At 36.9% G+C, this 21,908-nt stretch overlaps 2 protein-coding genes across 13 annotated transcripts in view; both read right to left on the bottom strand.

Annotated features, from left to right (window-relative positions):
• Window positions 1–11,924, bottom strand: part of LOC117422201 (SERTA domain-containing protein 2-like) — a 14,452-nt gene extending 2,528 nt beyond the window's left edge. Inside the window, exons 1-2 of one of the 2 annotated variants that reach the window (XM_058987594.1) lie at window positions 11,518–11,924; window positions 1–393 (exon numbers count right to left, since the gene is read on the bottom strand). The exon at window positions 1–393 is cut by the window's left edge and continues 2,528 nt beyond it. In XM_058987594.1, the coding sequence (XP_058843577.1) occupies window positions 1–389 (389 nt within the window). In that variant the 5' untranslated portion in view covers window positions 390–393; window positions 11,518–11,924. Of the gene's footprint in view, window positions 394–3,644; window positions 3,908–11,517 lie in introns of those variants that run through there. The other variant, XM_058987595.1, reaches the window with a different exon arrangement.
• A 2,528-nt stretch (window positions 11,925–14,452) lies between these two features.
• On the bottom strand, window positions 14,453–21,025 carry LOC117422372 (cell division cycle-associated protein 4). Of its 11 annotated transcripts, XM_058987589.1 has the most exons (5): window positions 20,851–21,024; window positions 20,405–20,502; window positions 18,452–18,543; window positions 17,416–17,519; window positions 14,453–16,589 (listed from the first exon to the last, which is right to left on the bottom strand). In XM_058987589.1, the coding sequence occupies exon 5, from the start codon at window positions 16,581–16,583 to the stop codon at window positions 15,789–15,791; it is 795 nt and encodes a 264-aa protein (XP_058843572.1). In that variant the 5' UTR covers window positions 16,584–16,589; window positions 17,416–17,519; window positions 18,452–18,543; window positions 20,405–20,502; window positions 20,851–21,024; the 3' UTR covers window positions 14,453–15,788. The 11 variants fall into 11 exon arrangements, with proteins under 11 accessions (XP_058843572.1, XP_058843575.1, XP_058843570.1 ...); XM_058987592.1 differs by lacking the exon at window positions 17,416–17,519 and having other exon boundaries at window positions 20,851–21,025; XM_058987587.1 differs by having other exon boundaries at window positions 18,452–20,502.
• Between the last annotated feature and the right edge of the window lie 883 nt (window positions 21,026–21,908).

The raw sequence follows: 21,908 nt of genomic DNA, 5'->3' as shown, positions 1-21,908 counted from the left end.
TTAGCTTCTTCTGCCTGACTATAGAGTGGCAATGGGGGCAGGTCAGGGATGTGTGCGGGAGTTGCAGGGGGGTTGTCCCCAATGTAGGGGCTGGTGTCAACACTGTAGGTGTTCCCGTCAGACTGCATTGCGAGTGGGGGTGTGTTGCAGTCCTCATTGAGCATCTCACCTTGGATTTGGCGCAGGGTGTTGGAGAGCAGGACGGAGCGGTGAAGGCTGGGCTCCACCTTCAAGCAGCAGCTCTGCAGCTTGCGCAGGCACATGTTGAGCACCAGCTGCCTCTGCTGGGGGTAGGGGAGAGCCGGGCTGGAGTCAAAGGGACCTGGAGGACCAGCAGCCATGCTCTCGTCGTAGTCACTTAGCTTGCGTTTCACTCCTCTGCCCAACATGTATCTTAAGAAAAAAAAAAAGGAGTGAATCAACAGAGTATCATTAAGTTATTCACTATACAACCAAGAATCTTTATTGGTTCAGATTAAAATAAATCTATGTAAATATATAAATAAAACAAAACAGGTAATTTATAAGGTTGCATTGCATATCCCTATAATGATGAGGTGAAAACTGCTTGGAAAATCAAGTGGCAGCTGTATATGCAAGCCTGCATATATGGAATGCTCCAAGCATTATTAAATTATATTCTATTACATCTGAATACAGCTTTAAAAAAAGCATTTCTGAAAAAAGGGTGATGTGGTATAGATTGCACCTGCATGCTTTCCTTCATGGTTGTAATGAATTTATTCTGTGGCTCAACTGTAGAAATGAGCATTAGATTGGTGTTTGATAGTCCTTTCTCGTTGCTATAAATGGTATGCTCTCAGGAGTTAGTTTCAAGTCTGCAGTGTGAACTCCAGGTGCAGTTCTGTGCAAGTGACTTCCATGCAGCTGTTCTTCCACATTCCATCTGCTATAAGCCACATACAGTATGTTGGGGACCTAGAAGTACCATCATTTCTTGCATTGTTTGTATATGAATCAAACAAAATGGAACATAATTCCTGGTTGACTGAAATTTGCTAGTTGTTTGTTCTTGAGAGTTGTTGATGTGGTTAATTATGTGCTAAAAACATTGGTTACTCTACCAAGGGGCATTCACAAAACAGAAATTACTTAATTGTGTTACTAACTGGTAGTTTTCTCTACTTGCTATTATTACCTAATAAGGGGGTAGGGGCCTTAGAGTAATAAAATCACAGAGTCACCTAGTGGCACTCTATAAATCCTGTAATCCAAGTTAAAATAGTGAACTGAAATTTTAAAACACCTTTAAACCCTTACAATGTATATATTGGAAACTGTGGATCAACTTGCAAATAGTTTTGAGTCTGCAGAAGATCCCAGTCAGGACCTAGGGTAACTGTCTTCCTGTGTATCTGCATAATCCTGCACTCGTCAGCAGTACTAGAAGGAGCTCTGCAGCGTTTCATAAGCAGAGTCTCAAGGGACTTCTCCTCTCCTGCAGGAGCAGTGGGGTCTGAGTGGAATACTCCCATCACCGTGGCGACTCATATCAACATGTCTTTGTGCATAGAGACTACTTCTACAGGCAGGCGTGTTCACAAAGCTCACTCTTATACAATACAACAACAAAGCTGTTCTAGTATTGCCCAACCTTCTGTACTGTCTGTAAACAAGCCTGCTGGGGTTTATTACACAAGAGTGAAACCAGGCAAGTTGTACTATCCACCCACATACCTCAAGCTCTTCAAATATATCCAATCCTACAGTACACACACCAAAACAAAACAGAACAACAAGCTCTGCTACAGAAATAAAAGGAGACAGAGCGCATGTTCGTAAAAAAAAAACATGAACTGTACCACCGGTGGAGCTGCACTGTGGCTGAGCAGCTTCTGTCTGTATGAATAGAAGACAGAGAAAGAGAGAGAAACTACATGCTTGTGTTGTGCAGTGCAATATGGACAGCTGACTTTTATAGGAATCCTGTTCAAAACATCATGTAACTTTGAATTAGCCCTTGCCTCTGGTTTACCACAAAAAAATGGAAGAGGTTTCCATTATAATATCAGCACCGAGTTCAGTAAGAACTGTCAAACTACTAACTGTAAGAAAGAACTTGAAGTGAGAGAGTGGTTAGCTAAATTATTGCTAGTTTTCTTGCTCATTTTACATATGTACATTCTACCCATATTTAAAATAAAAAACAGCCTATTTCGAGGAGTTTAATTCTATGCTTATTTTTTATTAAAAAAATTCTTGTGTTGAGTGTTCACTGCACCAAAGCTTAGTAAAACCAGTCCATATTACTCACCAAGACCAATCACCTGATCTTTGAGTCATGCACTTAAAGGTTAAATCGCAATGGTTTTAACAAAAAAAAAAAGGGAGGGCAACTGAATAATGAATACCATGGTTTTATAAATAAATCAATCTTATTTTTCTAGTGTTCACATTAGGTGTGCAAATGTCTAATGCCATATTTACAGTGGCAGATTTACCACTTTGTCTGGAATTACATTTTGTTAATGAATATAACTGTTACTTATGTTGTCCAAAACAAATCCATTGCAGTTTATACATCCTGCCCAAACTTTCTTTTCCCTGGATCATATGGAAATGCATGTCAGGCTACATTCTCAGGAGTATAATTCTACTGTCCCATGTTCACTTTGTACAAGTTTAAAAAAGTGTGTTTTGTAATATCATATTACAAGTACTTTATATTTCATTAATAAATTAAGAAACCATTGTTCCCCATGTGTCCTGCACAACCTACATGCATGGCTTTAAAAAGTGTGATTAATTCAGTGATCAACACATCAGTATTTTAGGGTTGTACTTTGTAATTTACACAAGTACTGTTTGTGTAATAACTCTTTGGAACAGGATTAGTGTAGTAATACTAACCATTCAATCCCTACCAGAGATAAGGGAATTTATGTAAAGTATCTTTCGATTTAATAACTTTTTCAGTTCAGAGTTGGTGATGAATTAATTATTAATCATAGTCATCCAATTTATAACCAAAATACTGTTAGTCCACTTCTGTTACTTAAAAATCACACACAACTTAGTGCCGACATGTATACAGTAAATACGGCTGCCCAAAAAAAACATGTTCCTTAGGAATATCATCCTGCAACTTTGATTAACGGGATACTTAACTTCATAACGTTACTGAGTATTGGAGGCTTGGTTTGAAGTTACGATTTTTGTTTGTAAAAGTATTTAAATGCAGTTTCTCGATAATGTACAATAACTTTCCTTATAGTGTGGAACGTTGTAACCGGTTCCTGGTGTTTACCCGATTTGCTACACTAGGCAGTTTTTTGTAGAGGTTTATGCCTTTATTACTCAAATTTCTAGAACCGAAACACTTTATTGGAGCGAGACCAATATTAATGAACGTGCTACTCTATCTAAACTCAATGAAACTATCGTGGTTGTAGGCCACATCAGTAGCTAGTGTATTCGATACTTTGTCAATGGGGAAGAAAATGCTCAACGAGGCACTGGAGATCGCTCTTTAAGTCGGTAGCCAAATGTAATCTTTAGACGGTACTAGCATTAATATAATGAAAAGCATACCTGTACAGAAACTCAGCCTTACATTTGTTGTAAAATAAACAAGAGCATACTAGATTAAAAAAGAAAAAGATAAGACTTAAAATGGTTCTTACCTTTTCGTGGTAAAACCACCTCACTGAAACACGTTACCATAAAGTTGCCGCAGATCATGATTAAAACTGCACGTACACAGTGCTTTTAGTGTTGTTACCGTCGGTGCTGTCTTGTTCGATTGTGTACAAAATGAATTGCTAAACTGGAGGGGCAAAAATACTTATAAACTGCAGCGGCTGTGTCTTTCCGCTCTATCGCGGAGACAGCTGACAAACAAGAAACTGCACAAAATAGTGCTTGGCTGACGTAGAATCAAGCTTTAGTGATAAGTGGAGCGAGGAAAAAAAATGGGGGGGGGGGGGGGGGGGCTGATACAGTATGAAAAAAAAAACACAGTGAAAGGTGGAGCTCCGCGAGCCTGCTGCACCGAGGAGACGCCCCCTCGCTCCTCAGAGACAAATCGCCCTCACGGGGCCCCGAATGTGCAGATCAGGGCTGCTAACTTCAGCTTTCCAATGCAAGCGTTTGTGTATTCACAACCATAAGCTCTTGTCCCTTTCTCCCTCATGCAAAACATTATATATGTTCTCCTATTTGTGCTGCTACCTCTCACTATTTTACTCTTTCCTCCCAGGAATAGATCTGAAAAGAGATCCAAAAACTATTGAAAATGTTTACACTCCTTTTTCATTTGCTGCCTTTAATGAACTGTACACAAAACACACACACACACACACACACACACACACACACACACACACTCAAATGTACCCTTTGTCACATTCTGAACCTATCAGTATTTTTGGTAGGAACCAATTCCAGGTTAAGGTGCACTTATTATATGAACAAAGCAGTAATGCTCTAGAAGTGTCCTAATTTTAAATCATTTTTAATAAATCATGTGTCATTTATGAGGTAAAAAAGAAATGCATGCAGAGACTGAAAACGTGTGAAACACATACAGTAACCTTAGATTTGTTACATCTGCTCTCCCAGTGAGTCCTCCCTGCATCAGGTAGGTCTTACTATTTAAAACAATGGGGTGAAGCCCATGGGGAGAACTGTGTGCCCATGAAAGGGGCTACATCTGAAATGGAGATGAAGTCCAAATTAATCACAGATCAGGTACATCAAAGTCAACAACCTGCGCAGGTCTGTGTATTTCCCAAGATTCTATCCAGTCTTGCAGCTGGACACTTGAAGGTCACTGTGACCTGGGAATCTGACAATTATGCTCTGCGCTGATCATGTCCATCAGGTCTCAAACTCTACATCTGGAGTGCCATTACACCAGGTTTAGTAAGTAACTTAAATAATTAACTTTTCTTGGACCTGGCTGGATGTTTAATTGGTTACATAAAACGAACAAACATGGTAGATCTTTATACTCCACAGACATTTTGGATTGCATTTGGGCGAAGGGGTTTGGACCGTAACATAAGAGGCTGCTTGGCTCATCAAGGCTTGCCATTCTTAGCACAATATTTCCCTCTACTAGGAGGATCTAATTTAATAGGGCAGAATCTAGCTGTTTTTCAAATATTCCCAGTGCTTATGATGCTACTACCTCACCTAGTAGGCTATTCCACGCATTGATAAATCTGTAAACAAAAAAAAAAAAAGGCTTCCTACTTTCCATTCTAAACTTACTTTTATCTGCTTCCATGTGTGTCCTCTTGCGCTGCTCGCTACATATTTCTACCCTTGTTTCATTAAGCACTTGGGATACATTTCATCTGGGCCAGGTGATTTATTTTTTTAGCTCTTGGCGCTGCTTCACTGAGGCTAAAATCTCTAAAAACTGTGTGATGGTATACAGTTTGTATCCTCCCTGATGAAAATATAATAATACAAAATAATACATTTGCTTATGAGAACTGAGATTACTTAATACATTAACTTCCTCTAACAGGTATTTTGCTTGAATATATTATACATTATTTTAGGATTTTGTAAGCATAACTTTTTTTATTCTTAGTTTATATTTTAGTGATCCATTTACCTACTTGTGAATGCTTGTTAAACTCTGACTTCTTCGTTAAAGGTATATACATATCCTGTATGTTTATAATGTTAAACCTGTTTTCACTTCAACCTTCCAATCCCCCGGTCTATTTCTCAGTTCCTGCCTCATTCTTTCAAAGTTAGCCTTCCTAAAATTATACACTTGTTTGCGCAGCCTTTTGCTTAGAATCCCAGTTAACTTCAAACTGAATCATGTTGTGATCACTTGACCCTAGTGGTTCCAATTATTTACCATGTCCTGGTTTTATGTGAAAACTAGGTCTAAAATTGCTCTGTCCTTTGTTCGGTTTCTAATACACTGGGTTTATAATTTATTGAAGGTGTTATTAAAAGGTGTTACTGAACACATATATATTGTTGCTGCCTGCAGAGTTGTATGGATTTGATTGTTTTTTATGTTTTTTTGTTTGTTTTTTAATATAGTTTCAGTGAGAGGAATGGGGAACCCATGACATGTTTCCAATTTATGTTTGGATGAAACAGTAAATTCAACACTGATTTCTGACAAATTATATGGGAACAGAAATATACCGAGCATCAAAAGAAATTTCACTATTATAACACTTTTTTTTTTTTTTAAAAAAGGGTATATAAATGATTCTTTTTAATCACTCGATAATTCATCCTTGACCATGACACGCTTGAGTGACTACGACTGAAGCATATGCACTTAATCACCTAATTAGTGAGAGTTGATTAGACACTGGATATGGAGTGATTTCAGCTGTTGAATTGCAAGCTTGAATAAAAGCAATAAGAAAATCACAGAAAAAAAACAATATGCCACGTCTGTCAAGAGAGCAACGCTTTTGTGCAATTGGCATGTTGGAGGCTGGACTAGGGCAGCGTACTGTGGCTCACCGTCTTGGGTGCTCACAGCCAGCAATTTCAAACCTGGCGAGACGGTATAACCAGACACACTCTGTCAATGGCAGGCCATGAACTGGGAGACCCAAGAGTCACAACACCTGCCCAAGATCATTTTTTTGTCATTTTTCGATCACATCTAGTGAATTTTAAGTGATACGTTTCTTTTGATGCTCAAATAAGTAGTATGTTTCTTTTGATGCTCAGTATATCATGGTTATTTAGAAAACAGACATACATCTAGTGAGATTATGTCCAATACAGGAAGCTGCAACAGTAAGTTATGTTTTATTATAAACTTTACAGCCTGTTCAGTAAACTAAGTAAAACAGTTACTCATTTGGATGTGTTTAGTACATCAGAGTATGGATAACTTTTTAGGTGCACCAGTAGTAGGTAGGAAGAAGTGGGTGAAAATGTCAATTCAAGTTACACACACAGTACCTACTTGGAACACTATTAGCTGGTTTAACCTCAATGTAATGAATGGCGAATAATTTTGAAGCTCCTTTCTGAAAAAGCAAGAAAAGCTGTCCCTTCCATGGCATACATTTGTAAAAACAATAGGGAAGCTTTATGCAAACAGCAGCTCTATAAATAGAACACAAGAGTGCTGGAAATGAGTAACACGCTAGAAAATTAGTCTGCTGCTGATATTTTAATCCAATATTAAAACACCAAAATATAGGCCTAGTTCAAGCTGGGATGTACTGTTGATGTCATAGAGATAGTTCCCCTTCTAGTGGCAAGTCTTGGACTGAAGAAATCAACATTAAAATGTAGCTGCATCTGGTAAAGCCAGTAAAAACTCAAATATTTACAGATAAGAAAACAAACCAAACAAAAATTACAAAAATCATCAGCATCATGACAAGTAGACAGATGGACGGACAGACAGGTTTCCTTCTTATCGAGATTGATCTCCACACTTTTTTATTGGTGTTTAAAGCAAGTTATAAAAAAATCTCCATCTTTGATTTCAGAGGGCACTAAAAGGAATATCTGTTCCCATTCCTGCCATTTCCTGTCATTAATTCATTCTGCTAAATGAACAGACTTGAATACTCCTACTTTAAAAATTCAGCCATGCACAGAACTTTTTACAAAATCAGTTTGAATTATTTTGGAACATTTATTTGTACCTGGAGCATGAACCTGCCTCAATGTTTAGGAAGTTCCAATGCACTAGCACTACAGATTACATAAAATGCTTTTCATGGCCTATAACAGCTTTTTTTTTTTTTTTTTTTTTTTTTTCCCAAATAATCAATCTAACATTTAAAGACATTCATCTTCTCTGTATATGTAGAAGATGCACAGAAAACCACATGTAATCCAACCTCTTCCTAGTTTACTTTATTATTTTGATTCTTATGTTCCTGCTATACGCTTTCATGTATTCACCCACTTCAGAAATCTGAGAGACATGACTATGGCAGAGCAACTCAGCTCCTAGCAAGCAGGAAATAGCCCCCGAGAGGGAGTGACTGTTGACAACAATGATCAAATCTGAATTAAGGAGTGGGCTGCATTCTGACTAATCCAATAGATAAGCAACGGATGTCTTTATAAGGGCTGTTTTACCATTAAACTTGGGCAGTTGCGTGTTTCAGAAAAGCTTAGCTGACTCTGCCCCAATATGATGACTCACTTCCATGTGGCAATAAGTTAGTCATGCTTTCAGTTTGAACATCCTACAACCTATATGGGGACAGTCAGTGATGCGGTGCCTGAAGCAAACTACTAGTTTATGAATCCCTTGTTGAGCCCACATCCACATGACTAGCAGGGTTCTGAAAAACATAGCATTACACGTCCCCACGTGTTTCTACACCTGTTTAAATAACGCACCTGTAATTTTTCTTTTTATTGTTAACATCCTGACAACTTTTTACACTTAAACTTTGTTTATAACTCTGTTTCAAAGCTCTTTTCAAAATGTCCGCTCTAGTGCAGTGATAGTATAGTTATTATTGCCCACACTGTCAAAGAGGTAACAGCAATAACAATCCATGATGTGGTATGGAACAGAAAAGCCAGAGCACTTGTTTTTTGTTATTTGTATTGTTCTTCCTGCATTGATTTAGGAGGACAGATCTCAAACCCCAGTGCACTAGTACGGCCATTTTGAAAAGCCTTGGTCTTCAGCTTTTCCAGCAATAAAAGCACAGTGGTAATAGGTTTGCATTTGGTTAACTTTTGACAAGCTACCAGATTCCTTGACCATGCAAGTGGTGTCAAATATTTTTTGTAAAAAAACCTGATAGTGTGTTCCAGAACCACCTCCCCAGCCGAACAGAGCAAAAGCTTGGATTGCTCATCCTGATTTGAAATTAAGAGTAGCAGGAACATATCAACAAGAACGCATACAGCAGAGGTGAGGTACCACAGCTACCCTAAAGGCTACAGGTACAGCCTGCAGACATTTCTGAGAGCCACATGACTAACCTGAATTCGATTGACAATAATTGTAGTATTTTAGTTTAGAAAAATAAATGTAAGTGCTACAGAACCCTGTGCAGTATTTACCACAAACATGTTACTTTGCTGAATGCAGTGTTGTATATTTCTAACCATATTGATGACTTTTGAAGATTAAATTGATCAAGTAACTTGAGAAATGTAATGCTTCTCAAACCCTACATTTAAGTTACATGGCAATTATTTGTGAATATTGTGGTTGTTTCTTATAAACAAATCTGTATACTTTATGTTTTTATGTGCAGTGGTTCTCCAGGTCCAGCTCTCCACCCACTGTTACAGCTTAAAAGAGTCTGCCGCCGGGATTTAAAAGATTCCCTAAATCTCTGGTTCTGTAGCTAGCAACCCCAGTGTGGGTACCTACTATAGTTGTGAGTCATTGAGTTCTCAAGCAGTCTTCTGGTTTTGCAGAGCGCCATCAACTCTGTGGAGTCTCTTGCAGTTCAGCTCAATGTTAGTATCTTCAAATCATCAACTCTCTGATGCTTTGTTTCTTGGTAGCTTAGGGAATGGATGCAGAATTCCTCCTGTATAATCCCACAGATGCATGACACCTCACCTCCAACAAGATCATCTTTTTGTGCTCATGAACAAGCAACTTGCCCCATAGAAAAAACAGTGCTAGAACAAAAAAACATGTCTCCCAGTGTTCATCTAAATCCACCTGAACTTACTATACCAGTAACCACTAAAGAGGCTTTAGTATAACATGATATTTGAGCAAGATATAACATTAATATTCCCCAAGCTATACCATTAATTGACCGACAAGATTCAATGTTCCTTCCCATTAAAACTGTAACAATTTCATGTTGATAAAGTTATTTTATATACATTTGAACAGTTAAGTCACAACAATGTACATAAGCAGTCTGCAGTATTTAAATGGGATACTTGAGCATCAGCAATACAATAGGAGGGTGGACACAGTTATAGAAATTACAGAAATGTACTTTTTCAACATGTAACAAATATTGTAGGACATAATCTACAAGCAGGAACTGTAGTGGCAGAATATCTCTCCCTCTTTCATTCTCAGTGCCAGATTTGTGTAATGCTCTACAACCGTTATCTTGTTTTGAATAAAATCCCTTTGCCAATTACCAGCTATTTCATATTGATGAGAGATTACAGTGGAGAAGATTTAATAAAATAAATAACTGCATCTGGATAGTGTATGAAGACACACAAAACAAAACAAGACAGTGGGCCACTGCCTAGAGAGGGACGGAGAGGGACCATGATCCTTCATCTTGCTGCTAACTTTAGAGATATATATATATATAGATATATATATATATATATATATATATATATATATATATATATATATATATATATATATATATATATATATAAATAAATGTACTTGTAACACACTATTAGTTGGAAAAAAAATGCTCCTTCATTTTACAGATTCACTCGACCCAGGTAGGAGTGCCAGTGTGAAAGAGGCTTAACATTTTTTCTGATAGGGAAAAACTTGTATAAGCACTTCCACAATGCAATAGGCTTAGAATAATATATGTGATCTGACTGGAACACCAGGAATGTTCCAAAGGGTTTGATGCTTTTTCCATTTTTTTCTACATTTGCACATGTTATGTAACACTACTTGGTGTTTCTGGTTAGGCTAAACTAGAGTGTATTTGGTCACATGGCAGCAAAGGCACCCATGATATATCATTTCAAGATCCACACAAGCACATTCTGATTAGAATGACCTTATTCTTGTGCTTATGCAAATGGTCCAAAACCCACCTGTCAGAACCAAATTAATGGAAACAGAATATAATTAGTAGACATCATGGTTCTGTTGGGACATATACAGGTAAATTTGATGTTTGGTGAACAAGATTATCCACCAAATCTGACAGTCACAGTCAGTAAAGTTTATCCACCAAATTTGATTGACAGTCAGTCCAAATCACTGTATTTAAACATAATACAATAACGTTTTCTCTTGTACTGAGTGACTCAGCAAAGCACCTTCTACCCGGCTCATTGCATTGCACTTACTTTTTATTTTATATTTTCATTTAATTGCCAATAGCGGTTGTAGTTTATAAAGAAACAAAGGGTGAATAAAATATTGAAGCATAAAACCCAAACGACGCAGCATGTCAGCCTATAACTTAGCTGCCTACTTTATCATGGAGTTACAAAACATAACTAGGAAGCTGTCCAACCTTATATGACGTAGTTGAATTCAAACGCTGTCACGCAACTCTAAATTAGTTCTACAACTTCGGTGTGGGTAGGAGTCGGGGAATGCGACTCATTCTTGACTCAATTTTTGCCTACACCGATGTCAGATCCAACACCTTTAACTGTACTCAGTGACACTAGGAAAATAAAACGAGATAAAATCGAACAAAAGTGACAAGCATTATTAAACACCAAGATATCCGGTATAAAAACATGTACGCATTTATTTCTACGCTATACCACAAAGCACCACACACTACTGACTGTACTGTACTTATTTTTCAAAGCCAGTAAGAAAAGGGTCAGTTTTATCAACTTAGCTATAAGTAGTGACGAACAGTTTGCACTTACCGTAATACAGAACGAACTTTAGGTTTAAGCTTCCTTATCAACACCAGCAGTCAGTCGCAAAAACGTAACAGCTGAGACGGTGTCTCTTTGACTCGTAAAATTCCCTTTACCCGTAACATTATCAACAAATAATTTATAATACAACTCCTAATCAGTTATATTCCCGTATGTCTTCTTGTGCATGTGGTAAGGATTATTTTCCAGATAAAACTTGTTTACTACCGTGGTGTGTGTTAACGACATATCTTTCTCACCACTCACTCGCTCGCTCGCTCTGCGGCTAGGTTTCACAGAAGCCGGCTAAAATAGTCAACAGGATAGAAACTGCGGGAAAGACACTCAGCTGGTTGACGGTCGTCAGGTGCCCTGGTTACAATTGGGCTGCATACTCGATGAACCGCCTAGCAACCATTTCCCATTGGTTAATATTTTGTTAACGCGACTCGCTCACGGGACTGAAATGTGACCATTTAAAATCGAGTAAAAGGGATCCTCGTACGTCAGGTCGCCTCGAGATGTCCTCTGATTGGTTTAAAATAAAAAGACACGGAATTACAGAGCCCTCCCCGAAAATGTTTAATGTAGATGTGCGTCACTAGCACCCGCCAGCCAGTGACTTTACATACTGTCTAAACTTTTTTGATTGGACGCTGACTACACATCGTGACCAACCAGGGAAAAGATTTAACAGGATTAAAATTACTTTGTACCATAGCACAATCCTAACTACCCAAGCACGGTGTACAGCTGAGTGTGGGAGTGAGGTCTAAAATATAGCGCTGTTTCTTATGTTATTAATTCATTCATTATAAAGCTAGTGAGCTTTCAGTTATATTACCTTGTCTCTAGCGATAGAATAGCTATGTTGTAATACTAACACATTCACAAATCATCAGCTCTAATTAAGGCCGTGATTCACGATCAGTTTTCAGGGATCTGCTACTGCATTGATATCCCAAATGCAAGGTTAACCTGTCACTCAAATAAAGGCAGTTTTAAGTTTGGTTGACCGATCTTTGCAAATTATCACGTTTGTTGAAGCTGAAGTACATTTAATCTTTGCATTTTGAACATTCAGTTTCTTTCATGCATTCTGCTGGTATCACAAAGTATCACATTACAGATGCAGTTATAGAATACAATAAAATCAGTAGTAAGAGCAGTCATACTTCGCATTTATTTAACTGGGAGACTTGGGAGTATTTTATTTCGCAAACCTGCAGTGTAGGATATGTATGAAAGTGATTGTTGGAGTTCACAAAACGAGGATTGTATATTTAAGGTAAAATGCAACAAAAATCGTTATTTTTCGTAATGAGTCATACAATGACTAAGCTACTTCATAAATTCAGAAGGCTACAGTGTAGTCTGGGTGAACAAAAAAAAAAAAAAAAACGTTTATCAAGACGTTATGATTGTTAGCCTTGTCTGCATGATTGATACATTAAATACATTGCATAAACCAGATTGAACATGCTTTGTCACAAGTACACGTTAGCATACGTTACCGTAGGACATGTATCATGGTCTGCATGCAACCAAAATCGTCAGATACAGCAAAGCACATCTACATGAGTTATCTCGTTGCTACTACCGAAGAATACTTCAAAATAATTGGTAGCAAATCTTCAGAAAGAGAACACATCTTTTCCAAGTCGGAGTTATTTTCTACTGCTTTCATTTTAGACATAACATCAAATGTAGGCGTGGTGTTGTAATTCCTAGATATATTTTCCCCCGCCCCTGTATCTATCCCGCATCAGCTCTGTCCACATGCCAGCCTTTCAAAGCATCACAAAATCAGCATTTTGCGTTTCTTTTTCCTTCGTTGATCTCAAAAATCGAGTGCAATGCCACTGTCTTTTTTGGGGGTTACAAAAGCAATAACAAACAACAAAATCGTAATGACTGCTGAATTTTCTTGAAAACAGTGAAGTGCTTCTACAGTCCATTTAGTAATTTAGTTTTCACACGTTGTGTACTTTAAAAAAAAAAAATATATATATAAATATATTACGTTTGGATATACCGTATTCGATTAGCCACTCCAGTGACATACCATACTAAACAAATCAGTATCTGGTATTTATTTAAATTCAGGACTATATGGGTACCATAAAGCTAAACCATTTAAAATGAAAACCCTGACATTTTAATTTACAAAAACAGGAATGCACAACTAAAATAATAGTGCCAATACCACTACATTGTTTATAGATGTCTTTAAAATGCAAATTTGAAGATTCTGGTGGAAAATCTTTAGCGTCTTAATTTAAAGGCAACATTTTACATAATTTACCACACTTTTACTATAACGTGCAGTTTGTAAGGTCTTCTGGAGAATGATTACAAAGATTGGAGCAGTGTGATAAAATATGTATGGATTATGTTTAAGATTACACATTTAATTTACATTTGGGTTCACATTAACATCGTGTTCTAAGAATTAAGCATTTGGATAACAACAGCTACAGGGCACACCCCTTATAAAGAGCCAACATAAAATGGGTTCCAACTGTTGCATGCATTCTATATGTATAGTAAATGTAGTAATAGTGCTCACAATGCTGAATTTCGTAATTAGAAAGTAAAGTAAAAACAAAACAAAAAAAAGTTATATTTTATGCATTTGGTTAAAAAATCCCTTTATCAATGACACATTGCACGTGTCGCTGAATAATGAAAAAGTAGGACATCGTGGCTGAAATCTTCAGAAGCATATAGCATCTCATCTCATGGTTCTGAAAGTATCGTTAGGTATTGTTAAAAGATGTACGTGCGGCATATGTAATGCCGACACCACTTGCCTGTTGAAGACATTCATCGCTCTCAGAGAATACTTACAGATGTAATCTGAATGATATTAGCAAAAGAATACAAATAACGATAAAAAAAAAAGACATTTGAACGGACACAAATCAAACAACACAAGGGATAAAATTAGTTTGTACCTTTTTATTAAAAAGTATTTACAAAAAACTGCTACAATGTATTTTTTACAAATATAAAAAAACTGCATATAGTCTACTATAGTTTCAAGGTATTAATGTCCACGTGTACTCAACTTACACCCTGGTTGTTATGGTAAACTGCATTGAATTAATTGACATCATTCAGAAGGGAGATTTTTGACAATGGCTTTCATAATACTGGCTGTTTTCACACTTATTTATCTTGCCTGAGTAATCAATTACCCATGATAATGAATATTATGCTTACAAATCTCTTAGAAAAAAGACCCTTGTATGTTAGAAGAAACATAACTAACCAAATTACACTCTAGCCATTCTTTTAGAATGAATCAACAATGAATACCTTAGTTTGAAGCTCCGTTTGCCATTATTCCTGTATTTAAATACTGTTTATACAGTGGTAACCACCGATTTCTACATTGTAGGAAAACTGCCATAGCCCGATATCCCAAGACATGTTACAGAGCTTGTAGTTTCAAAAGAACACTTTGACAATGAAGTATTTCATAAGGTTGATACAACTTTTGAGTGTTTAAACTCAAAACTTAAAACTGACGTGCATTTAATAAATTAAAAAAAAATAAATTAACTCTAATAACTTAAAACTGGGTTCGACCCACAATTCTTCATTTGTAGCAATACAAATGTAAGAACATATGGCTTCTAAACAGCAAAAGCAGGAGCAAGTTGGATATACATTAGCAATTATGCAATCTTAACAAAATAATCTGACTGAGATGTAGGCTATGCATATTGTCTAAGCACTAATATAAAAGGTGCCTTCCACCATTTCTATGCATCAATCTCCACATTAGGCACATATTGCATTTTGGGATAAAGTCAAAAGGAAGACTTAATATAGACCATTTCAAATAGATTTTTTTTTTTTTCAATTTTATCATAATTCTTTCACATAAAAAGATTCTAAAAGTACTGTAACATTTCCAAAGCTGTATGTGTTGTAAAAATATAGATATATACTTTATTATTTAATTTCTTTTAGGAAAAATACGTGTAGCTTTCGAACTTTTAGTACACAATTCATTTGTTCAATTCAAAATTATGTAGTGTAGACATCATTTTTCAGAGTAAATGTCACAATAAATTAAAAAAAAAAAGTGAAAAAAACATAACTCACATAAAGAAAAGACAAATACAAAATGAATGTAAATAAAGTTCCAATGGTTGGCATGCAAAAATATTAGCCCTTAAAAAAACATAACTTACACTTCATCACAGTCAAGAGCTAGCAGTTTTGCATACCATCCATATCTGTACAGTTGATTTTTTAGGTCAGTTTTAGGACCCAACAATGATCTCCATGATGTGATCAAGTTCATTGAGGTCAGGCCTGCAGCCAGTGTTTGAACTGATGGATGATGGACTGTGAGATGACAAACTGTCCAACAAATCATAGGGCCCCATTTTAGGACTGCTCTGCATTCCTGTCAACATGGTGTCAAGATCGTAATAAGAAGTGTCAACATCTGAAAAGAGCTCGTCAAGGGCAGGGTCCGGAGTGGCAGTGGGGTTCTTAATTTCAAAAGTTCCGAAGACTTGTTCTTCTGGCTTCGAGTCCTCTTCAGACTCCTCTTCTGAGTTCTCCTTCTGGTCTTCTTTGTCCCAGGTACCGATGCTGCTTGGTATATACGTTGGGGCTTCAGAGGATGGCTCACACAAAGAGTCATCAACCACTTCTTCTGAATGACAGCTGACAGAGTCACAGCCTTCATAGCTGATGACAGAAAAAGGCTTTTCCTCGTCTTGGTCCTTTGGTGATGGTCTGCAAAGAATTTCTGTTGCAACCAGGCGATCAGAGGGGCTCTGATTTGAATTTAGTGCTTCAGCCATGATCGTCCAGCTTCCATCCTGTGTCATCTCTTCTTGGATCTGCCGTACTGTGTTTGCAATGAGCACAGATCTGCACAGGTTAGGTTCCACCAGCATGTGACATAACTGGAGCTTTATCAGGGACATGTCTAGCAGAGACTGCCGTTGAAGGTTATATGAAGACATAACTTTAATATCAGCTGGATTCTCGTCAGGAACTTCTTCGCCATCAGAAAATTTACGTTTTGTGCCTTTTGGAAACATTTTGTTCTGTAAATGAAATGATAACTTGTCATTAGTTACCAATATACAACAAGGCTTGTAAATTAATAAACAAAATAGTTTGAACATTTATTCCAAATTAACTCACAACTTTCCAAGCCAACATAAATGGTAATTTAAGCTGTAGACTACTTTGGCTGTGTCTTAATTCACACTTTTCTGGACGTTCACCATCTTAAAAGGTTGTCTCAAAATCGCACAAAGAGACCCAATACATGCCTTCCAACATCCTCTTTCTGTGTAACGGTAGCAATTATTTTGTAAATCGCAGAACCAGCCAATTAAATGTTTTCTTAATGCAAGGCATTCTCGTGTTTCATTGGTCTACAATACATGAAAAACTGTTTTATGTGCCCTATACTGAAGGCGCTTATAAAAAATACAGAAAATTTGGTACACACAATTGTATTGGCTTGTAATTTTCCAATGTATCACAATGGTTGTCCCCCTTAACTTTGTTATGCAGATGAGTAGTAATAAAAATAGCATTTTCAATAATAAATCTGCACGCTAAAATGTGTTAAAAGTGCTTTTTAAAATGATTATTCAGCGCACTATCCCACTATACAAATCTCTAAAGCATGTAATTTATGTGGGGGGGGGGGGGGGGGGGTTGAGTTGAGTTTGAATTAAAACACAGACTATATTCCCAAACATAAGTCATTCAAATAAATAGAATGATCTTATTTTAAATACTACTGGCTACATTTTTAAAACCCAATAATAAAAACAACAAGCTTTCTGAAATTGATTTTCTTTTCTGAAAGTTTAAAGGCTATACCTTTCCTGTTGTCAGGGAAAGGCATTAACATACCAGCTTCTTCCTGAATGAACTGCTTCAGCACTTTTGTACTAGCGACAAACAGCTTTTGTTCTGCTCTCTTTCTGCCCATTTTAGGCCAGTCAGAAGTAAGGTTCCTGCGTGGGTGGAATAATGAAGCTTTAAACAGCCCCTAATCCACTGCAAAGTACAGCATGTTACTAGTGATTTTTAACTAACTATTTTTAACACCTTACTACATTTTAACATCTACTTTGATAATACTGAGGCCTGAACCCCACAACACTCAAGTGACTGCAAACATTTTTTTGTTTTCCCAATATAAGTAAATCTAGGACATCTTACCCATGCAATTTTGTTTACAGATAGACTAAATCAAGTACCTATTTGTCTTTTTTTTTTTTTCCAGTAAGACATTTAAGCTATGAAAGTCAATTTTACAAGAACACAATTACAAATGAAATACGTACATAGATTCCATGAAATTCTGAAGTTCCTTTCAATACAATTGTTAAAAATACTACAGAACTTGTACATTTTCACAATGATTTGTACAGGTACATAGTAAAACAAATAACAACTTCTATATCTTCATACTACAAGTAATAAAGAATAAAATGACTGCTACAGGTATTTTATGATTGTAGCTATAGAGCATGTAAACCAGATACTCTATTATTCTATTAATCTGAAAAGACTAAAGATTGTAAAATACTAATCCATGCATTCTGAGCAACTAGGGGATGTTACATTGTAATAAAAAAAGACTAAGACCAAAATATCGTAGTGAACGCACTGGAGAAAACCTAGGACTAGTCTTCAAACAGGATAACATGGCACCTCCAAGCAGTTTCAATGATTCAATTATTATTATTTTTTTTTTTATCAAAACCAGACTTGAGATGACTTTTCCAAAACAGATCCCCCCCACCTCCCTCCCTTGAACACACATTCACACACACATTTTTTTTTTTTCAGGAAAGATTACCTTGTGGTTTCTATATTTGATATTAAATGCTACCCTTTATTGTCAGACATATTTTAGCATCACTAAAAACACAGTACATACATCTAGTGTTGAAATGAAATTTGGGCACTTGCTTCCACTGTCACAGGACTAGCCAGCCAGGGCTGCTGAGCCTAAAAATAACAAACATGCATCTAAAAGCAAAGAGAACAAATCACAATAACCAACACTTCATCATACATAATATCCACATTTACTTGGTGATCTGTTATTCAGCAAGTTTTGTTGTTACACATTTAGCATAACAGCATAACATTTTCGAAGCAAGATGATGCATACCTTATAAATGAATCTTAATAAATCATTTTTAGTTTATCTGACATTTCCATTGATTGTATTTTGATACTTGGAACACCTTACTCAGTGCATTCCTAAAACAAACCAGGAAGGATGCACACCAGGCTGAGGAACATACACAATAAAAGGGAACCTACTTTTTGTTTTACTTTTAAGGGTGCTGTAGCACAAATGTTATCAAAAATATAATATTCATGGTTCATTTTCCATTGTCGCAATATAAAAATATGTAAAGGTTATGGGAACGTTTTATGTGTAGATAGAAGGGTTTTCAAAATACACCAGTTCCAACAGTACACAAATCAGGGTACAGTCGAGTAAAATTCATGGTAAATCATCCTACCTGAGCCGTGCTCAAGAGAAATCCACACTGGTGTTGCTGCAGATAAAAATACACCTGAACTGCTGCAGTGGGTCAATACCTTAACTGCAAATAATCACAGGCACTACCTAGCTGCAAACTTGTAGAATTTTAGACACCAAAACTGTTTAATGACACAAGTGGAATCTAAAAGCAGAAAAAATAAAATGACTGCTATTTATTTATTGTGGGTTTGCACTTGATCATAAATATGCTGCAATTATACCATACTGCATTTCTGACCAAAAATACATACAGCATTTGATATTTGCGTACCAAAACAAAGGCTTAGTTTACTTGCTTGGCAGAATAAGTTGCATTACATAATGTGTGTAGTGTCTGATGATGCAGGCAGAGGGTTTGATTAGTTTCCAAGAATGGGTTGTCATGTTTGATCCATGCGCTATTCAGGAAAACCAAGGTGTTCCGAGTAACAAACACACTGAAGAGTAACAAAGCAAGAATTACTTAAGTTTTTAGCCTTTAAAGAAAAGTGTGTCCCTTCATGATGTTTATACATGAAATATGGCCATCTTCCATGAAGTACATTACAAAGAAGAAAAAACAAACACTTTTACCACAAAGACCCATCTGGCTAAAAAAAAAAAAAAAAAAAAAAACAGAATTATATGGATATCGTCTGTATGATAATTAAAAACATATTTGAAAACGAGTCTACATGTCATATTTTGTTCTTCACAATTCCACATATTTGTTGATTGATATTTGTGTTGGATGACTATATATTGCATTATATTATTAAAAATGTAAAATTGACACCTATTGTTTAAAAAGAATCAGATGTTGTCTCTCATTATTAATCAGCAAGAGTGAATTCTCGGTTGTTCTTGAGGAGCTAGTGCTGTGGCTGTACCCGTGGCATCCGTCCATAAATATTCTCATTGTGGAGCTCGGCCAACCCTGACTTCAGCTCCGACTGCACTGTGCTCTTTTCACTGCCTCTTCTGGAATGAATTACACTTGCATCACAAATAAAAAAAATTAAAAAAAGCTTTAAACTACTGATAACATTTACGTTAACCACTGGTCTTTATTTGCACTTTTGAATTTCCCACCCCACGTTTGACAGTGCCAACCCCTTAGCAAATTAAAGTGGCACACTTGAATATGACACTAATATAAATCTCAATGAATCAATCCCATTCCCCAACCGAGTGAAGCTCCACCCCAGCCTCGCTCCCCTCCCCCACAGCACCCTGACGTTACTGTGGTATTCCCCTGCCGGTTAGATTACTCCTTAATGAACTATACAGTCACGGAACGAAACAAAAATACCTCACAATAACCTCTGAATAATAATTAAAAACACACAGAACCGTTAAGTCGCCAGTCCTCTCCCCGCACGATCACGTCGAGTTTCCCAGACCTCGTCGTGACTGCGCGCTTTGTCTCCCGGTTAAGACGTGATAAAAGCCTGGGGAGACGACAACAAGGAGAGTGCAGCCATTTTGGATTTGCTAACTCCTTCCCGTCCAGTTACTTTTCAAGCCTAGGAAATAACCCCCCTAGCCGTTAAAGTCAGCGCCAACCTTAGTCGGAATTTACTTTTAAACTCTCTTAAATATCTTTTACTTTCACATCGCGTCGATTAAATACTGTTCCCTAGTGGCAAAAAGGTAAAATAGCACAGACACTTCCGCATAAAACTGCTGGCATGTAGCTCATTACCTAAACGCAAGCTTTTTTTTTTTTTTTCAAATACCCGTATATTTCAGACATTTTGTAAGAAAAACAAAGTGGCACTTTGTTGTTCAACGCTTACCTTAGACGTGTGTATGTTTTTTTTTTTTTTTTTAATCTTACTCTATATCGGCGGCGATCATATGCTGTTGGTTAGCTGAGAGCCTGTTTGGAGAATTAAAGGCACAGAGCTGGCACTCTCGCCTTCCCGACGCTGTGAAAAGCTGAACAGGGTTGCAGAGAGATGCAGCTGCCGCAGAGGAAGGGTGAAGTGGGCGGTTACTATACGAATTGATGGACAGCCGGTAGCTTAAGATGGAATCACACTAACAAAAGCCAAACACCAAAGAAACAAGAAGCGAGCATCAAGGAAGAAGACCAACAGATTACTTACTAATACTATAGTCGTTTATTATCAAAGCGGTTTATTTCAGCCATTATACACATGATGTACACCATGTTTCTGTGAAATGAAAATACACAACTAGTAAGAAGCAACTCCACAGCCCTTTTAAATTACACAACATTCTGAGTTGCATCCCACTAGTTTTGCAACAGCTATATTCTACCTAAAACTGGTGCAAATATTGCACATCTTGGGGGCTTGAATGCTGTTTGTTGTTATGGCTAAAATGACAACAAATTTGATATTGCCAATAGATGGTGTAATATAACTTTTTTTATATATATATATATAAGAATTAGTCATGCATAAATGGCAAACTGCAATTAAACAAATCAAATCTCAGGTAAAATAAATAATGTAAAATATTTTTTTAACTTTTATATTCAACAGCTGAAAGCAGTTTCTTTCCCCTATGTCGTTTGGAGACAGGTATCCCTTATAACTTATAACTGGCCTGAAAATATGATGTAACTAGCATGGTACTAATTCAACATGACACATGCTTTAACTCTTTCAGGAAGTCTGTTCTCTGTTATCACTGTGAAAACTGTCCCATCAATTACTTTTTGAAGTGTTAGGATACAGAAGCACCTGCCAAACCAAACTCCTACTATTGTCCCTCTATCAAAGTCTGGCAGCTCTGCTGTCTGGACCATCACTTTCATATCTACTGAATATATGCAGGGGAGGCCCTTGCTTAATAAATTATTCATTCACGTGAAAGACAGCCCATT

Source organism: Acipenser ruthenus, chromosome 15 (assembly GCF_902713425.1).
Source record: "Acipenser ruthenus chromosome 15, fAciRut3.2 maternal haplotype, whole genome shotgun sequence".
NCBI lineage: Eukaryota > Metazoa > Chordata > Actinopteri > Acipenseriformes > Acipenseridae > Acipenser > Acipenser ruthenus.
Note: the sequence above shows the minus strand (reverse complement) of the source record. Positions and strands in the feature narration are given on the sequence as shown.

Excerpts from the sequence above, each read along its gene's own strand:
- LOC117422372 (XM_058987592.1), bottom strand. The coding sequence starts at position 16,583 with ATGTTTCCAAAAGGCACAAAACGTAAATTTTCTGATGGCGAAGAAGTT.